This window comes from Salvelinus fontinalis, chromosome 21 (assembly GCF_029448725.1).
Source record: "Salvelinus fontinalis isolate EN_2023a chromosome 21, ASM2944872v1, whole genome shotgun sequence".
Classification (NCBI taxonomy): Eukaryota; Metazoa; Chordata; class Actinopteri; order Salmoniformes; family Salmonidae; genus Salvelinus; species Salvelinus fontinalis.
Window position 1 is genome coordinate 34,799,525 of NC_074685.1, and position 19,386 is coordinate 34,818,910.

General features: G+C 41.5%; 2 protein-coding genes across 3 annotated transcripts in view; one reads left to right on the forward strand and one right to left on the reverse strand.

Annotated features, from left to right (window-relative positions):
- Nucleotides 1–5,055, reverse strand: part of cwc27 (CWC27 spliceosome associated cyclophilin) — a 50,543-nt gene extending 45,488 nt beyond the window's left edge. For both annotated transcript variants that reach the window (XM_055874991.1, XM_055874989.1), the window contains exons 1-10: nt 4,813–5,055; nt 4,569–4,665; nt 4,233–4,345; nt 3,893–4,036; nt 3,697–3,795; nt 3,461–3,564; nt 3,275–3,344; nt 3,082–3,161; nt 2,940–2,976; nt 2,614–2,789 (exon numbers count right to left, since the gene is read on the reverse strand). In XM_055874991.1, coding sequence (XP_055730966.1) covers nt 2,614–2,789; nt 2,940–2,976; nt 3,082–3,161; nt 3,275–3,344; nt 3,461–3,564; nt 3,697–3,795; nt 3,893–4,036; nt 4,233–4,345; nt 4,569–4,665; nt 4,813–4,854 — 962 coding nt within the window. In that variant the 5' untranslated portion in view covers nt 4,855–5,055. The remainder of the gene's footprint in view (nt 1–2,613; nt 2,790–2,939; nt 2,977–3,081; nt 3,162–3,274; nt 3,345–3,460; nt 3,565–3,696; nt 3,796–3,892; nt 4,037–4,232; nt 4,346–4,568; nt 4,666–4,812) is intronic.
- A 284-nt stretch (nt 5,056–5,339) lies between these two features.
- Nucleotides 5,340–12,907, forward strand: srek1ip1 (SREK1-interacting protein 1). The gene is made up of 5 exons (XM_055875025.1): nt 5,340–5,646; nt 7,147–7,194; nt 7,388–7,546; nt 12,468–12,540; nt 12,631–12,907. Exons 1-5 carry the CDS (start codon nt 5,634–5,636, stop codon nt 12,803–12,805), a joined length of 468 nt encoding a protein of 155 aa, XP_055731000.1. The 5' UTR covers nt 5,340–5,633; the 3' UTR covers nt 12,806–12,907.
- Nucleotides 12,908–19,386: the final 6,479 nt, after the last annotated feature.

The following is a 19,386-nucleotide window of genomic DNA, read 5'->3' on the forward strand; positions in this document are numbered from 1 at the left end:
ATAAGGCTGGTTCTGTGTGGTAATCAGCAGTGGCATTGAGACAACCATGTCACATGCTTATTAAAAACACTATGTTTCCTCCACCAGTAACTAATTTTGGACAACAACCTTGATGTTACAAAAACTGTCACGGCCGTTTTCTCTGCCCGGCTCGGTCTGTCTGACTCTCTTTCAGCCCTGTTTGCTTGCTCTCTCTCACAGTGTTGGCAGACTGATGTTTGCCTCTCCTACAGTGGAGTAAGGCATGTGGTGCGGGTGACAGCATTTCTCTTCCACCTAGCGGGACCTGGCTGCAGTGGACAGGCTGAGTTCATTGATGTGGGGCCAGTGGCCCGAGGCGAGTGTGTGTTAGCAGTGAGGGGGTTCTGCTTGGCTGAGAGGGTGTCACTAGTCCTCATCAACACCCTAGCATGGTGATTCCTCATGAGACTAGAACAACAACAAAAAAGACCATGATTTGGGGGATTTTCACAAAATGTAATCCATAGAATGGTCCTTTGGAGGAAGGAATGTTGACATATTTGGCATTTGTATCTTAAAGCCTAATTGAGAAAGAATGAATTGAAGTTTAGTGACAACATTTGTGACATGTTGGCCTTACCCAGGCCTCCTTTAAACATTCCATGATGTTCAATCTGTAGGTGCTACAAAGCAAACATTGGTGTCATATGAAGCTTAACTGTAATAGGAGTAGCATTTAGACTTCAATAACAATTTTCTTACATGCATTTATGAATATTGAAAAACAAACATGAATCGAAAACACCAAATCTTAGATTTGGGATTTGTAATTTTTTATATACATTGTTGAACATAATATAGTCCACGGGCATATCAACATTCCACAGTAGGATCTCTTCTACTTTTAGAGTTACGATCCAATATGTAAGCATTAACAACAGCGTGAATGTCAAAATGATCATCCTCTGCTGGTGATACAGGATGTGCTATGACACAAGTAAAAGGAGGCCTGGGATTGGTTACATTATCTACTATGCCAATTTCTCTGTATAAAAATGGGCCACATCTTTAAAACTAGCAGAGATCCCTCACTGGAACTTCGATATGCCAACAGAGTCTTTTATGTTCAACAATATATTGCATTTTTCCCCTAAATCTCTAATGGCATATGTCTAAATTGCTCATGGTATATGTTCAATATTCATGTGAATATTTCTCAATATGAATTAATTAATGTAAGAAAATTGTTATTGAAAAGAAAATGCTGCGCATATTACAGAGCAAGAGGTAAAGCTTCATATGACACCAATGTTTGCTTTGTAGCACCTGCAGACGAAACATTATGGAATCGTTAAAGATGCACTTTGCAGAAATCACTATGCCATTTCCTGGTTGTAAAAATTCTAACAGTTCGCTTCATTTTAGTTTTGTGACAAAACAAGCAAGTATAATGTAGATAATCATTGTACCATCTAAAAAGCTGTGAAATATAATTTCCATAACCAACAATATTGTACTTTCAGCTGGTGTTCAAAATCGTAGGTAAAAGACACGAAACTTAAACTTAAGAACGGGAAGCATAGAAATAGCACACATAAAACAGATTCACTGCTTCTTAGACTTGTTTTCAACGAGAATGGCAGATCTATAACACACACTTCTATGTTACATATTGCAGCTTTAAAAGGAGGCCTGAGTAATGCCAACATGTCACAAATATACCAACTTTAATACATTTTTCCACAATTATGCTATAGATACAAATGTCAAATATATGTTAACAATCCTTCCTCCAAAGGACTCTTCTATGGATTACATTTCTTGAAAATGTAAAGAATTATGATATTTTTTGTTATATTTTCATGAGGAATCACCCAGCATAAGTACCTCCGACCCTCTGATTCATTCATTCATGGTCACCAAAAGTAATTGCCATAAAAATGTATTTTACAACAATCAGTGTTTAATCAGAGATGGCGTTTGTCATTGTAATTATCTTGTCACTTGTTAACACTGTACTTAGCTACAGTAGTGAGCAAGGAGTAAGGAGTCATTGTTGAGTTTTCAGTGTTGGTATGTAGCCTACGACATAGCCAGTCCATAGGATTAATGATGGCCATTACTTCAAAGCCGCTGAATCACACTGCTCTATCGCTACGACGAGGTCCTTTGGTATGTTCAGTCATACTGCATCATCACGATTATCACAAGATACCTTTGAAAACCTATCGGAACAGATTGAACGAAAAGCTCTGTCTCTTTTATCACGGATTTCCTTGTGAACTGAACCAACCTGTCAACTAGCTGGACATTGAGTTGGGGCTTTTAAAGCAGTAGTATATCCAGTGCATAGACAGACTGAGCTCCCTTGTCCATGCAGTGCTACATCGCCTCCCCATGGCCAGTCTAAAGAATTACAACTACTGTACCACTGATTTGACATCACTTTCTCTTGTACGCTACCGCCACCTGTTGGACACCAAGTCAGATTTCTAATCAGCTGTTGTGGTAAAGACAAAAAGCGGCCTAAACTAAGAACACTGACGAACAATTAACGTAAACAACGCTATTAGATGAAACAACATTCCCCAAATAAAAAGGTGCAAAAGTGGCCGTATGGAATGCAGGGTATGTCATTTTAGTGTAATCTACCTGCGGTTGGCCCTCTTTCCTCTGTCCTCCTCGCTGGGGTCTGTAGTCTTCTTCTCATCCTCCTTCATCTTCTTCAGCTTCTTAGAGATCCTCTCTCTCATTTCCTGCCTCTCGTCAGAGTCATACTCCTCTTCGTCACCATTCGCATCCCCCTCCGCAGCCTCATCATCCTCACCCTGAATACAAGAGAGAGATGAGAGAGAGGAGAGAAGGCATGAAGAACACTCAAGAGAAAAAGTGCTTCCCAACAAGTGGAACGGAGTGCATTATTAATGTGGTGCATGGTGTGTTGATTGAACAGACCACATGAAGGAATAAGAGCATACCTCTGCTGCTTCTCCAGCTCCACCTTTGGCTTTTTTCCTTCAAACAGAAGACAAATAGATTCAGAAAAACATGAATAATATATTCATTAATTCTCCAAACAGGATAAGTTGAGGCAGCAGAGCAGGGTGCCTTAGTGTTTACTTGTTGACCGCTGGGACAGAGCTCAGCAGCGGATCATCCTTCAGCAGGTCATGACTGCTTTTGCTTTTCCCCTTCAGTGTCTGGATGAAAAGAAACAATGTGTGTAATGTATCTGATTGACACTGATGGCATAAAGATGGCGAGTTTGATTTGAAGCGCAGAATAACAATAAGACTGCTCATGTTCTAATTACCTGGCTGACTTGAGTTACCATTTCCTCTTCCTCCTCAGCTTCCTCTCCAAATGACAACAGACTGAAGTTCCTGACAAAATAAATAGGTCCAGAGTCCGACTGTTCATAACTACAGTACCACGCTTCCGAGTCAGCAACCGATTGAGGAGCAGAGAAAGTGTGTATAATAGTCAATTAAACACTTACTTTGTTGCTTTGGACTGAGATTTCTTTCCCTCTTTTTTGTCTTCATCCTTTTTGGATTTTTTTCTTTCACGTGGAATGATGTCATCAAAGGGAGAATGTAAGACCTGCAGAGAGACATTAAAAAAAACATAAAGTAACAAGAGTGTGACAGAACTGGAAAAACATGTAAAACAAATGAATGGTCAAAGTGATAAAAGATTATTGTGTGACGTAAACCCATAACAAGACATACATACCTCAGTGGTTCGTATCTTGTGTGGATTTAAAGGTCTTTCCTCCTGATCACATTCCACTTCGGATAACCTGAGCATGTTGTACACTGTGTCACCTGTCACCTGCATTGGGGAAAGGAAGATTAACTTACAGGACACATGCTGCATACTAAAAGCTTTCCAAACATAAAGATGCATTGATCTTCTTTTGGCGTTTTACCTTTCCAAAGATGGTGTGTTTGTTGTTGAGCTCATCTGCCCGACCCAGGGTGAAGAAGAACTGGCTGCCGTTGTCATGGGGCCCTGCGTTGGCCATGGCAACCAGACCACGTCTGTTGAAACGCAGTCTGGAGTGGAACTCATCCTGGGAACAGGGGACAGAAACAACAGCAAAACAAGAATCAGCCCCACTGTTTCATTGTTAGTGGAAGTCTGAAACTGTAGTAATGGGTGAGCTGACAAAGGTTTCATGTAGAAAAGTTGAGTTTATAACTAGCCTATACATTTTCTGGGTGACCATGATGCGAGATAATAAGGTGATGGAGACAGTGAAAGTTAACCTTGAATGGGCGTCCATAGACGGACTCTCCCCCGGTCCCGGATCCTGTGGGATCTCCTCCTTGGACAATGAACTCTGGCACCACTCTATGGAATGGTGTTCCATCATAGTAGCCTGTGGAAGAGAACAGTACACATTTACAATAAGCTGGTGTGCAATGTGAAATGGTGAGTATACTAATCTCTTGAGGACAGACTAAACAAAATCGGACAGAATTCCGCAAGATTTCAGATCTGGGTTAACCAAGATTGAGTATACATTATAAGTACATTAGTATTGTTGAGTGACCTTGCATTTTAACCTGCTAGTAGATATAAATCAGGCACTCAATCCTTACCTTCCATGCATAACTGGACAAAGTTTCTGGCGGCCTTGGGTGCCTCTTTGGACCACAGCTCAATATCGATGTCACCAGCTGAGGTCTTGATCAGAACCTGAGGTAGGTAGAAGCATATCACTTTATACCAAGGCCACATGCCTGCTTGGCAGAACGTTAGCTAGTCAGTTTACTGTACTTCGTGCAGACTGTGATCTTCAGAGGAACTAATTACAGGACCCCTGGCATGCAAGCTCGCGCTCACCTTTCCGTTTGTTGGAGGCTCTTGAATGTAAATGTTGCTCATTTTGTCGGTGACGTTAACGGACAACTCGACACCGAAAATCTGTTATCTATCTTTTCAGCAGTATAAAAAATATATTTTCCCGAAAATGCAGCACTAAGTACTTCGCAAAGACTGCAAATTAGAGATTAATATCTAAATGTGTCGCACGCACAGCTCACTGAACCGCCATGTTGTTAAACCATGAATGCGTTGTTTACCTCGAGGCAATGGGGTGTGAGCGGCATTTACCAAGTCGATGCGTGAAAGCAGTTTCCCTAATATTTGTTTGAAGGGTGATATGTCAAATATCAATTAATGTATTAAATATGTGTATGAAAATATGTCGTAAATATACATCTGTTAAAACATTGATGGATTATCATTTCCACATACACCCCTAAAACGTGTGGTTTGGTCCGTGTGTTACATTGCGATCAACCCCCTCCCCGCCCCCCTAAAACGTTATACAGAACAGTAGCTAGCTAGCTAGTGTTATTTTGATTTAGCTAGCTAGCTAAAGGGAGGCTGGCGAATTTATATCGAGAGAACTCTAATTATGAAAGTTTTCTGAAAAAATAAGAGAGTCAGAAATATTAGTATGGGCGAATTATTTCTCAAGTAGTCAGTCAAATCAGCTCCAAATGTGTTTAATTATTATAATTATTTTTTACCAAAGATGATACTTACCACTAACGATTTTATGTTTCCTACCGGACCTGTTTTGTAGAGGACCCACAGGGAAGTGGTTAGAAATTTATCAACGCAACAAGGTTGTTGTTTTTTTGCAATAAAGTGTGATAATGGCTGCACCAGGTATGTTTGATCTAACATAAGACTCCTCGGTATTAATATTTTAATGGAAATTGGAGGTAGCTAGCTATAACTAACTTATAGTTGCCTTTTTGGCAGAACTTATGGACTGCTAGTTAGTTAGCCTAGCAACTATGATCCGATTGGCTAGTATGATTGTGTTCTTTGTTTTAAATAGCTAGCTAGTGTTATTTTGATAATATTCTGTGCATGGCATTTTTGTCTCTCCATTCGTCTGAAAACAGCTGTGTTATGTTATCTCAATGTGAATCATATACACTGAACAAAAATATAAACGCAACATGTAAAGTGTTGGTCCCGTGTTCCATGAGCTGATATAAAATATCCCAGAAATGTTCTGTACGTACAAAAAGGTTATTTCTCTCATTGTGTGCACAAATTTGTTTACATCACTGTTAGTGAGCATTTCTCCTTTGCCAAGGCCATCCATCAATCTGACAGGTGTGGTATAACAAATAAGCAGATTGAACAGTATGATCACTACACAGGTGCACGATAATAAAAGGGCACTCTAAAATGTGCAGTTTTGTCACACAACGCCACAGATGTCTCAAGTTTAGAGGGAGCTCGCAGTTGGCATGCTGACTGCAGGAATGCCCACACTAAAGCTGTTGCCGGAGAATTGTTCATTTCTCTACCATAAGACACCGTTTTAGATAAATTTGTAGTCTGTCCAACCAGCCTCACAACCCCCGTGAATGGCATTGTGTGGGTGAGCGGTTTGCTAATATCAACGTTGTGAACAGAGTGCTCCATGGTGTCGGTGAGGTTATGGTATGGGCAGGCATAAGCTATGGACAAACAACACAATTAGCATTTTATCAATGGCAATTTGAATGCACAGATATACTTTGACGAGATCCTGAGGCCCATTGTCGTGCCATTCATCTGCCGCCATCACCTCATGTTTCAGCATGATAATACACGGCCCCACGTAGCAAGGATCTGTACACAATTCCTGGAAGCTGAAAATGTCCCAGTTCTACCATGGCCTGTGCATACTCAGACATGTCACCCATTGAGCATGTTTGGGATGCTCTGGATTGATGTGTACGACAGAGTGTTTCAGTTCCCGCCAATATCCAGAAACATCGCACAGCCATTGAAGAGTGGGACAACATTCCACAGGCCACAATCAACACTATGCGAAGGAGATGTGTTGCGCTGCATGAGGACAATGGTGGTCAGACCAGATATTGACTGGTTTTCTGATCCATGCCCCTAACCTTTTTTTTAAGGTATCTATGACCAACAGTCATGTGAAATCCAAAGATAAGTGCCTAATACATTTTTTTCAATTGACTGATTTCCTTATATGAACTGTAACTCAATAAAGTCTTATACATTTTTTGCACAATGCGTTTATATTTATGTTCAGTATAAGAAGGAATCAGAATATACAGGCCTATGTTTTTGCGAGACTTCAACAAAGCAATAAATTGTCCCATTTCACAATGATTACATTTTTCACTTCATTTTCAGGTCCCAATAAGGACAACATCAGAGCTGGGTGCAAGAAATGTGGTTACCGTAAGTCATCTTTATTGCTTTTATTATGTCTCTAGTCTAACTCTACATATTCAAGCCTTGTGAAAACAGTTCCAGAATGTTTCTTGTTGTCCCCTGACCCCTGAGTGTGCCATAATCATTCTGTGCTAGATACACTTTCATTCTAAAGTACTTCCCTTCTTCACTCACTTTTGTACTCTGGTCATTTTATCAGCGGGCCACCTGACGTTCGAGTGCCGTAACTTTGTGCGTGTGGACCCCCGGAAAGACATTGTCCTAGACGTAAGCAGTACAAGCAGCGAAGAGAGTACAGAGGACGAGCAGGAGGATCTGCCTAATGACAAGCTGGGTTGGGATGGAAAAGACTCAAAAGGTCAAAACTTTTTTTACATTTTGGAATCTCTGCTCAGCATGTTGTTAGAATGAACTGAATTCCAACTGGTTATTGGTACAGACATGAATGCCACTCTGGACATGTGGAACAAAACTAATGAGACCAACTACAATCCATAAGCAACCAAGGCTCATCATGTACTCTCTGATTACTACCTCGTTGATGCCTGGCGAGCTCATAACCCTAAAGCAAAAGAGTGCACTTTCTATTCAAACAGGCACAAAACATTCTCCCGAATCGATTCAGTACTATGACGTGCCTACGCTTTTATTTTCTTTATTCAAGAAAATAGAAATTCGACATATGAGCGTATCTAATCGTCATGCTTACTACTGCCAGATACAAATTCCAGATTCTCCTACAAGAGCCACAAGATGGCGCTTTAATATTTCCTAACTACAAAATCCAAATTTTCTGTGACCAATTTGAAACTGAATTGAATGAATTCGTAATTATTAACAAAAATTCAGTCAAGGATCCTCACATTTTATGGGACGCCATCAAAGGCGTTATTAAAAACAATACAACTGCGTTTGTATCTGAATTTGTCATCCATCGAGTTAGACTCAACCATTACAGCCATGGTAATTGACCCAGTCATCTACTGGCTAACAAGCTTTGCAGTAATGATCTGGATATTGCAACGATTGAATCTGAATCAGGTGAATTACTATCCAAAGCCAAATTAATCAACTAAATAATCTCCCGTTTCTATAAAGAATTGTACACCTGATTTGTAAATCCACAGCAAGCCAGATTGATTCCCGTTTAAAGGATCTAAGAACTCATCTTCTCTCAGTTGAGGAAACCGGGCTTGCTGGGAGCCCAAATCTCTTTCCATGAACTTAAAAGGGCATTAGATAACATCAATAAAGGCACATCACCTGGTTGGGATGGTATTCCTCCTGAGCTCTATTAAAAATGTTGGAACCAATTAGGTCCACTGTTGCTCGAAATGATTAACACAGTCGTTTACAAAGATTAATTTGTAAGGGATGTAGGAACAGCACTAATTTCCCTTTTATTTATATATATATAAATAAAATATATATAAATAAAAGGGAAATTAGTGCTATATATATATATATATATATATAAGGTAAGGTAAGGACGCCACCCAGTCTTCTCATTTGCTAAACATAGATATGAAACTTTTTCCCAAAATTCTCTCGTCCTGTCTTGCACCTTACCCAAATTGGTACATCCGGACCAAATATTATCCTATGGTTAACATCTGTCGTCTATTACATATCTTACAAGCTTTATCATAGAACAGCCCAAGGAGCTTTGGTTTATCTCTCGATGCAGAAAAAGATTTTGATAGACTAGAATGGTCATATCTTTGTGACTTGGCTCGAATTTCATTAATATGACTAAAATACTAAATGACAATCCCTCAGCCATAGTAATAACAAGCAATACATGCTTTGTTCTATTCAGTATAACTAGAAGTTGCAGGCAACGTGATCCTATCTCACCTCTGCTATTTTTGTCTATGGAGCCCCTGGCCCAGGCAATTTGACAATCTAAAGAAATTACACCAATATCTCTAAATTCTACGGATCACGTCATCTCATTATGAGCCGACCCTCCCAAACACTTTGAAGAACAGAAACAAATTCAGCTCCATCTCAAGTAAAATACATCTAACCAAATCTGCCCTACTGCCACTCAAGACCCCGATGTAGGATGTCATCTCTACTTATGGAATCACTATTGTTTCCCATTTTAAATATTTGGGTTTAGATATATTTCCTTCCTTAGATAAAACCATTGCCAGAAACTTTAACAGAAAGCTCAAATAAATTCATTCTGACCTCAGTAGATGGACTAACATCCCGGTTTCTTTAACCCGCAGAATATCTCAAATCAAATGTGTATTTGTCACATGCGCCGAATACAACAGGTGTAGTAGACCTTACAGTGAAATGCTTACTTACAAGCCCTTATCCAACAATGCAGTTAAAAAATATTTACTAAATAAACTAAAGTAAAAAATTCAATGGAAAGTAACACAAAATAACGATGCTATATACAGGGGGTCAATGTGCGGGGGTACAGGTTAGTCGAGGTCATTTGTACATGTAGGTAAGGGTGAAGTGACTATGCATTGATAATAAACAGTGAGTAGCAGCAGTGTACAAAACAACGGGGGGGGGAGGTGTCAATGTAAATAGTCCGGGTGTTCATTTGATTACTGGTTCATCAGTTTTATGGCTTGGGGGTAGAAGCTGTTAAGGAGCCTTTTGGACCTAGACTTGGAGCGCCGGTACCGCTTGCCGTGTGGTAGCGGAGAGAACAGTCTATGGGTGGTGTACTGGACCGTACGCACTACCCTCTCTAGTGCCTTACAGTCGGATGCCGAGCAGTTGCCATACCGGACAGTGATGCAACCGGTCAGGATGCTCTCGATGGTACAGCTGTAGAACTTTCTGAGGATCTGAGGACCCATGCCAAATCTTTTCAGTCTCCTGAGGGGAAAAAGGTTTTGTCGTGCCCTCTTCACGACTGGCTTGGTGTGTTTGGACCATGATCGTTTGTTGGTGACGTGGACAGCAAGGAACTTAACTCTCGACCCGCTCCACTACAGCCCCGTCGATGTGAATGGTGGCGTGTTCGGCCCTCCTTTTCCTGTAGTCCACAATCATCTCCTTATAGTCCATGATCAGCTCCTTTGTCTTGCTCACGTTGAGGGAGAGGTTGTTGTCCTGGCACCACACTGCCAGGTCTCTGACCTCCTCCCTATAGGCTGTCTCATCGTTGTCGGTGATCAAGCCTACCACTGTTGTGTCGTCAGCAAAGTTAAGGATGGTGTTGGAGTCGTGCTTGGCCACACAGTCGTGGGTGAACAGAGAGTACAGAAGGGGACTAAGCATGCACCCCTGAGGGGCCCCAGTGTTGAGGATCAGTGTTGTAGATGTGTTGTTGCTTACTCTTATTGTCAAAATGAATATATAACTCCATAATTTCTGGAGTTCAGTGCTTCCCTTGTCTCCCACTACTGGCTATTGTGAAAAAATCCATAGTGCGGTTTAGAAATGTATATGGCAAGGTAAGTGATCCCGGATAAAATTATCAAACTTACAAAGAGGGAAAGACGTTGGAGGAATATCCGTACCAAACTTTAAATTGTATTTCCAGGCACTAGCATTTCATCCCATCCTAAATTGGTTTAGATGTGATTCTTCCAGCCACTGGCTGAGTATGGAGAGAAATACAGTGTATCCTATTGCCCTGGAAGAGGTGCTCTTCACTGATAGACTATATATACAAAGTATGTGGGCACCCCTTCAATTTAGTGGATTCTGTATTTCAGCCACACCTGTTGCTGACAGGTGTATACTTTCAAGCACACAGCCATGCAATCTCCATAGACAAACATTGGCAGTAGAATGGCTCAGTGGCTTTCATTGTGGCACTGTCCATAGAGCTGCCCTGGTTAACTGTAAGTGCTGTCATTGTGAAGTGGAAACGTCTAGGAGCAACAACGGCTCAGCTGCGAAGTGGTAGGCCACAAGCTCACAGAACGAGACTGCCGAGTGCTGAAGCACGTACGCATAAAAATCGTCTGTCCTTGGTTGCAACACTCACTACCGAGTTCCAAACTGCCTCTGGAAGCAACCTCGGCACAATATCTGTTTGTCGGGAGCTTCATGAAATGGGTTTCCATGGCCGAGCATTTGCGCACACAAGCCTAAGATCTCCATGCGCACTGCCAAGCGTCGGCGGGAGTTGTGTAAAGCTCACCGCCATTGGACTCTGGAGTGATGAATCACGCTTCACCATCTGGAAGTCCGATGGACAAATCTGGGATTGGTGGATGCCAGGAGAACGCTACCTGCCTGAATGCATAGTGCCAACTGTAAAGTTCGAAATGTTGACTCGAATGCTGCCCACAGTTGTGTCAAGTTGGCTGGATGTCCTTTGGGTGGAGGAACCCAGAGACTGGTGGCGCAGTTAGCACTGAGATGCAGTGCCCTAGACCACTGCGCCACCCGGGAGGCCGGAGGATCATTCTTGATACTAACGGGAAACTGTTGAGGATGAAAAACCCAGCAGTGTGTCAGTTCTTGACACAAACCTGTGCGCCTGGCACCTACTACACTTAAATATTTTGTCTTGCCCATTCACCCTCTGAATGGCGCGCATACACAATCCATGTCTCAATTGTCTCAAGGCTTAAAAATCAGTCTTGAACCTGTCTCCTTCCTTTCATCTTAAGTGATTTGAAGTGGATTTAACAATTTACATCAATAAGGGATCATAGCTTTCACCTGGATTCACCTGGTCAGTCTGTCATAGAAAGAGCAGGTGTTCTTAATGTTTTGTCTACTCAGTAGCTATGTACCTATTTTCATCTTTCTTTGCTTTTAGGCACATGGGGAAGGGATGGTAGGATCCCAGGATTTTTCTGTGGGGGTGGGAAGGTGTGAAAAACATGGTTTCTGGGTGGGGGAGCAGGAGGTGGTTGGTTAGAGGGAGACATATTGATTGGGGGAAGGGGGTAGAGGCAATAGTTTTTTCCCCCCTTTTTCTCTTTACTTACTACATTTGTTACTTTTTGGCTCTGTGATGCGAGCTAACCATTTAAATGAGATGAGTTTGTATATTGTGTATTAGGCCCCCCCAAACTAGAAAATAAAAAAATGTATAAAAGTTTGGTCACAAAAAAAAAGGTCTACAGTACAACCGACAATAGTTATTTTATAACAGACTACTTAGCACTGCTCTGGTCACTGTTATAACAGGCTCTGCTGTGTTACTATGTTATAACAAAGTTATATGACCGAGTCCCTGCTTAGTTGTCTGTCAATCCTTGGCTTCCATCAACTGTGTTGCTCTCCCTTTTATTCAAGTGTTTTATCTGAATGGTTTTGTGTATTTGTCCTGGTTGCTGTAGGTCCCCAGGAGGACACCAGGAAAGTTAAACACAAGAGGAGGAAAAGTAAAGACAGAAAGTCTGAAAGAAAGAGGTACGTCACATGCTTTTCACTCCAGTATGTATGAGAAATAATTATGCGTAGTGTATGTTTAATAACTGTGGATGGCGCAATCTTCCGTAGGTCTTATTCATCGAGTGACGAAGAGGAGAGCAAGAAGAGAAAGAAACACAAAAGCCACAAGAAAAAAGGCAAAAAGGAAAAGAAAGAAAAGAAGGAACGTCACAAGAAGAAGCAGAAGAAGAAGGGTGAACCTTCCTCGTCTGACAGCTCCAGCGGGTCCTCTGACACTGATTGAGAAGATGGAACGTTTTGGGACAGATTTACTTAAGTGTTTGCTACTCGTCATTTTACGGAGGAATCGAGCTAAAGACATACGATTGTATTTAGATCCACTTTACCTTTAAGATGTTATTCCTTTTTCTTAAACTTTGCTTTGATTTTATGTTTTATGTCCTGTGGAAAGTAATAGGTGCAGACACTGAGTATATCTGGCCCTTGTGTGTCACAGACTCAAGGACCATCTGTAAGGCTGGTCAATATAGCCTCTGCTACAAATGAAACAATGGACCCAGATTTACTGTCACTGGTTTGACTTTGGTGAATACTGAAAAGTTTGGATGGATTTTTTTTTAAAGGTAATATATAGATTGATAGCGTCTATATTTTACAATTTATTAGTGAACCATCTGAACTTTTTCTTTTCATGGTGTTGATCTTTCAAGTTACCAGAATGGGATCGGCAGATGTAGTAAGCAAGTCATTTCTGTATTTTCCATTTTTAGGAAGGTATTAAGGTGGAAATGCTTCCAGATTTGATGTCATTCATTTAGTAGAAAACTGTAATAAAACAATCCTATTACATTTGTCTGAGCTGAGCTCTTTGAAGTGAAAGTGATTATTATTTTCAATATATGATGGGAAAATACATTTTGCTGTTTGAGAAATGCATAGACATTGAGGAATTTACTTGTTTTCAATCTTCTGATATTCATGAAATGGCAATAGCATGTGCTTTTGGAGGCAAGATGTGCAGAAGTGTATCTCCATCCTACACACAATACCTCTGGTGTTTTGCGGGTAATATTTAATGAAGCTGCCGGTTGAGGACTTGTGAGGCATCTGTTTCTCAAACTAGACACTAATGTACTTGTCCTCTTGCTCAGTTGTGCACAGGGGCCTCCCACTCCTCTTTCTATTCTGGTTAGGGCCAGTTTGCGCTGTTCTGTGAAGGGAGTAGTACACAGCTTTGTACGAGATCTTCAGTTTCTTGGCAATTTCTCAGTAATTTCTCACATGGAATATCCTTCATTTCTCAGAACAAGAATAGAGTGACGAGTTTCAGAAGAAAGGTCTTTGTTTCTGGCCATTTTGTGCCTGTAATTTAACCCACAAATGCTGATGTTTCAGATACTCAACTAGTCTAAAGGCGGCCAGTTTTATTGCTTCTTTAATCAGAGTAACAGTTTTCAGCTGTGCTAACAATTGCAAAAGGGTTTTCTAATGATCAATTAGCCTTTTAAAATGATTAACTTGGATTAGCTAACACAACATGACATTGAAACACAGGAGTGATGGTTGCTGATAATGGGCCTCTGTACGCCTATGTAGATATTCCATTAAAAAACAGCAATTTCCAGCTGCAATAGTCATTTACAACATTAACAATGTCTACACTATTTCTGATCAATTTGATGTTATTTTAATGGACAAAATGTTTTCTTTTCTTTCAAAAACAAGGACATTTCTAATTGGCCCCAAACTTTTGAACGGTTGTGTGTGTGTGTGTGTGTGTGTGTGTATATATATATATATATATATATATATATATATATATATATATATATATATCCCTGTGAGAGCCAGAAATCTTGCTTGTTTGTAGGTGACCAAATACTTATTTTCCACCATAATTTGAAAATAAATTCATAAAAAATCCTACAATGTGATGTTCTGGATTTTCTTTTCTCATTTTGTCTGTCATAGTTGAAGTGTACCTATGATGAAAATTACAGGCCTCATCTTTTTAAGTGGGAGAACTTGCACAATTGGTGGCTGACTAAATACTTTTTTGCCCCACTGTATATATATATACACTGTTCAAAAAAATAAAGGGAACACTTAAACAACACAATGTAACTCCAAGTCAATCACACTTCTGTGAAATCAAACTGTCCACTTAGGAAGCAACACTGATTGACAATAAATTTCACATGCTGTTGTGCAAATGGAATAGACAACAGGTGGAAATTATAGGCAATTAGCAAGGCACCCCCAATAAAGGAGTGGTTCTGCAGGTGGTGACCACAGACCACATCTCAGTTCCTATGCTTCCTGGCTGATGTTTTGGTCACTTTTGAATGCTGGCGGTGCTTTCACTCTAGTGGTAGCATGAGACAGAGTCTACAACCCACACAAGTGGCTCAGGTAGTGCAGCTCATCCAGGATGGCACATCAATGCGAGCTGTGGCAAGAAGGTTTGCTGTGTCTGTCAGCGTAGTGTCCAGAGCATGGAGGCGCTACCAGGAGACAGGCCAGTACATCAGGTGACGTGGAGGAGGACGTAGGAGGGCAACAACCCAGCAGCAGGACCGCTACCTCCGCCTTTGTGCAAGGAGTAGCAGGAGGAGCACTGCCAGAGCCCTGCAAAATGACCTCCAGCAGGCCACAAATGTGCATGTGTCTGCTCAAACGGTCAGAAACAGACTCCATGAGGGTGGTATGAGGGCCCGACGTCCACAGGTGGGGGTTGTGCTTACAGCACAACACTGTGCAGGACGTTTGGCATTTGCCAGAGAACACCAAGATTGGCAAATTCGCCACTGGTGCCCTGTGCTCTTCACAGATTAAAGCAGGTTCACACTGAGCACGTGACAGACGTGACAGAGTCTGGAGACGCCGTGGAGAACGTTCTGCTGCCTGCAACATCCTCCAGCATGACCGGTTTGGCGTTGGGTCAGTCATGGTGTGCGGTGGCATTTCTTTGGGGGGCCGCACAGCCCTCCATGTGCTCGCCAGAGGTAGCCTGACTGCCATTAGGTACCGAGATGAGATCCTCAGACCCCTTGTGAGACCATATGCTGGTGCGGTTGGCCCTGGGTTCCTCCTAATGCAAGACAATGCTAGACCTCATGTGGCTGGAGTGTGTCAGCAGTTCCTGCAAGAGGAAGGCATTGATGCTATGGACTGGCCCGCCCGTTCCCCAGACCTGAATCCAATTGAGCACATCTGGGACATCATGTCTCGCTCCATCCACCAACACCACGTTGCACCACAGACTGTCCAGGAGTTGGCGGATGCTTTAGTCCAGGTCTGGGAGGAGATCCCTCAGGAGACCATCCGCCACCTCATCAGGAGCATGCCCAGGCGTTGTAGGGAGGTCATACAGGCATGTGGAGTCCACACACACTACTGAGCCTCATTTTGACTTGTTTTAAGGACATTACATCAAAGTTGGATCAGCCTGTAGTGTGGCTTTCCACTTTAATTTTGAGTGTGACTCCAAATCCAGACCTCCATTGGTTGATAAATTTGATTTCCATTGATCATTTTTGTGTGATTTTGTTGTCAGCACATTCAACTATGTAAAGAAAAAAGTATTTAATAAGAATATTTAATTCATTCAGATCTAGGATGTGTTATTTTAGTGTTCCCTATATTTTTTTGAGCAGTGTATATATATAGACCTTGCATGCAACTAAGACTAAGCAATTATCTTATTTAAATGTGTATGACTCCATAAAGATAATTAAAATATAAAATACAAGCATTAGGCAAATAATTGATATTAACTAGCAAGAATTGGTCTGAGAATTGTCTATATCAAAGGCAGATATTTAATTAACATTGTACATACAAGGCATACAGCCTAAGTTCCAAGCATTAACAAGGCATGTAAGTCCTAAGGTTAGCTTACAAGACAAAGCATAAACAAAGAGATGCCTAGGAAATGATAATTGGTCATACAACCTTCCTCCATGGACTGGATACAGGATAAGAGAGAACAAAGGCATTTCATTCCATTCATAACATCTGAAGGTATAAGCTTCTCAACCCAAAACCAACAACCGTTGACCAATCAAACGATAACAAGTTGACAGTAACCTGACCACCAGGCCCGATCTCCACAGGTTGTCTCAGGTTGTCACAGCAGAATTCCTGAGAGGACCATGAAACCCCTTTGTATAGAGTAATTCAGAGTTCCCCCTGTACAGATATAAGTTACCACAGTGATTGTACATACATATAGATAGCATTAGCGTTATCCTCTGTGAACAAGTTTCAGGTAGATACCAGACACGGGATGCTATAGTATTATTCTATCACACATTCAATAGTCAGTCCTCTGGATACGGTAACAGAGATATAGTTTGGCCCCTCAGAGGGGGAATGGCTGACTAGTCCTTGGGCATTGTCCTTTGTGCTTTCCTTGTGTTCCTGGACTATTTGGCATGTAGCTCCAGGTGACAGAGAGCACATAAATTAGGGCCGAGCCTACACTGCCACCAGCGCTCATGAGCTATCTAGCGTGCTCTGAACACCTGTGTGTGTAAGCCAACTGGAGGCACACACAGCTTGTGATCTGTGCAAAACTGCATGTTTTTTTTATTTGAAAGATTCTTTGTCACTGATATGAAAGATAAGGGGCATTTATACTGAACAAAAATGTAAACGCAACATGCAACAATTTTACTGAGGTACAGTTAATATAAGGAATTCAGTCAATTGACATAAATTCATAAATTACCCACCCCTCAGATGATCTGGCAGGTAAATAAGCCAGATGTGGTCTGCGGTTGAGTGGCCGGTTGGACGTACTGCCAAATTCTCTAAAACAACATTGGAGTCGGCTTAAGGTAGAAAAATGAACATTCAATTATCTGGAAACAGCTTTGGTGGACATTCCTGCAGTCAACATGCCAATTGCACGCTCCGTCAACTTGAGACATCTGTGGCATTGTGTTGCGTGAGAAAACTGCACATTTTAGTGGCCTTTTGTCCTAGCACAAGGTACACCTGTGTAATGATCATGCTGCTTAATCAGCTTCTTGATATGCCACACCTGTCTTGTGGATGGATTATCTTGGCACAGGAGAAATGCTGACGAACAGGGATGTAAACAAATTTGTGCACAAAATTTGAGAGAAATAAGCTTTTTGTGTGTATGGACAATTTCTGGGATCTTTTGTTTCAGCTCATGAAACATGGGACCAACACTTTACATGTTGCGTTCATATTTTTGTTCAGTGTATATCAGCGTATTTTTCGAAAACCAGTTTGAAAGCAATGATTGTTGCCGTTTCTAAACGTTAAAACACAGCGTGGGAATTGTAGTTCGCATGGAGGCATCAGTGGGCGAATGTAAGCACTGAAAACCCTACATACGGAGAAGGGTTTCTGAGAGTTAAACCCTGACCTTAAAGAGGAACTGCACCCGATAATTTGGCATAGTTTTTTGGGTTGCTCCTCAAGAAATGCTAGCGGCCATGACAGAAGCCAAACGTGAGTTGGCTTGGGGGTGTGGTTTATGCGGTTGTTTCCTTGCCACCACCAAGACACACCCATCTGTCAGTCTTGCCCGCAGCCGTTTCCCCCCCACTCAATCACAACAAACAAACCTCCCGCAGGTTGAGTTCAATAACTACAGGCAGATGAATAGTGAGATGCCGTCGGAAGATTTGAATAGATCAGTAGCCTACAGAGTAATAAGACAACAATGCATGTTTTGTTAACTTTCAAATGTACAGTAGTAATGGGTCCATGTAGAATAAACAACCCTTTACATAATACCATAGAAGCGGTGGTCTGCTAATATAACAATGTGCACCTTTCATTCCCAGCCGATACAGATACTGTGCCTATCGACATTTTGTCAGGTGATAATGGGGCTACCTTGGAAAACATGACAGAGTGGTCATACCTTCCTGTGTGGTGTTCGGTATACAACAGGAGTTCCGTGATCCTGGTGCAGAATACACAGGGTTTTCCCCCTCCCCATATTGACTGACACCATTCAATTCAATTATACAAAAAGACGATACAATAAACGTTTAATGCCGAATGGCAGGTCTCTCTCTATTTAGAGACATCAGTATCAAGCCGTCTGTCAGTCTGGACTTCATCACATCATCTTGCAAGTCTCCATGTGCTGGCTCCATACATGTTTCTGTGAACATAGTCACAGTTCTAATACCATTGGCAATTGGATTAGGTAATATCTGACACAAACAGGTACTTTGTTGAAGTTTCAATAAGTCAGACTAAACCTATATAATTATGTTCTCCCCATCGACAACCGTTGGTGAGCAAGCAAGAGGTGAGGCTGGAGGTAAGGTCTTTGCCAGAGCCCTATTGATGGGTATAGCAGCATAGATCAGCTCCTGGCCCCTCATCAAAGATGCTAGTCGGTCACACACAAAAACACACACAGAGCACAGATTACATTATCAATGGTGGTTATGATTAGCCTGCTGGAACCAACCTGATCGTTGTGTTCACCTTTCTATTTCACTTCATATCATAAAATGTGAAGTGAAACATAATGGTGAACACAGCGATAAGCTTGTTCCACCAGGATCGGTTATACCCATGACATTATTTGCATCTAAGAAGTGGAAATGAATCAACAAATAAGGTGTCACGTTCCTGACCTATTTATGTTAGTTGTTATGTGTGTTAGTTGGTCAGGACGTGAGGTTGGGTGGGCATTCTATGTTTTCTGTTTCTGTGTTGGTTTTGGGTTGCCTGGTATGGCTCTTAATTAGAGGCAGGTGTTTGGCGTTCCTCTAATTAAGAGTCATATTTAGGTAGGCGTTGTCACAGTGTTCGTTGTGGGTGATTGTCTTCCGTGTTTGTGTTATGTTTGCACCATACGGAACT

Bases quoted from the DNA above. Each gene is read 5' to 3' on its own strand.
- srek1ip1 (XM_055875025.1), top strand. The intron at 7,195-7,387 runs GTAAGTCATCTT...TCATTTTATCAG, and splicing joins GTGCAAGAAATGTGGTTACC to CGGGCCACCTGACGTTCGAG. The intron at 7,547-12,467 runs GTCAAAACTTTT...TGGTTGCTGTAG, and splicing joins GGATGGAAAAGACTCAAAAG to GTCCCCAGGAGGACACCAGG.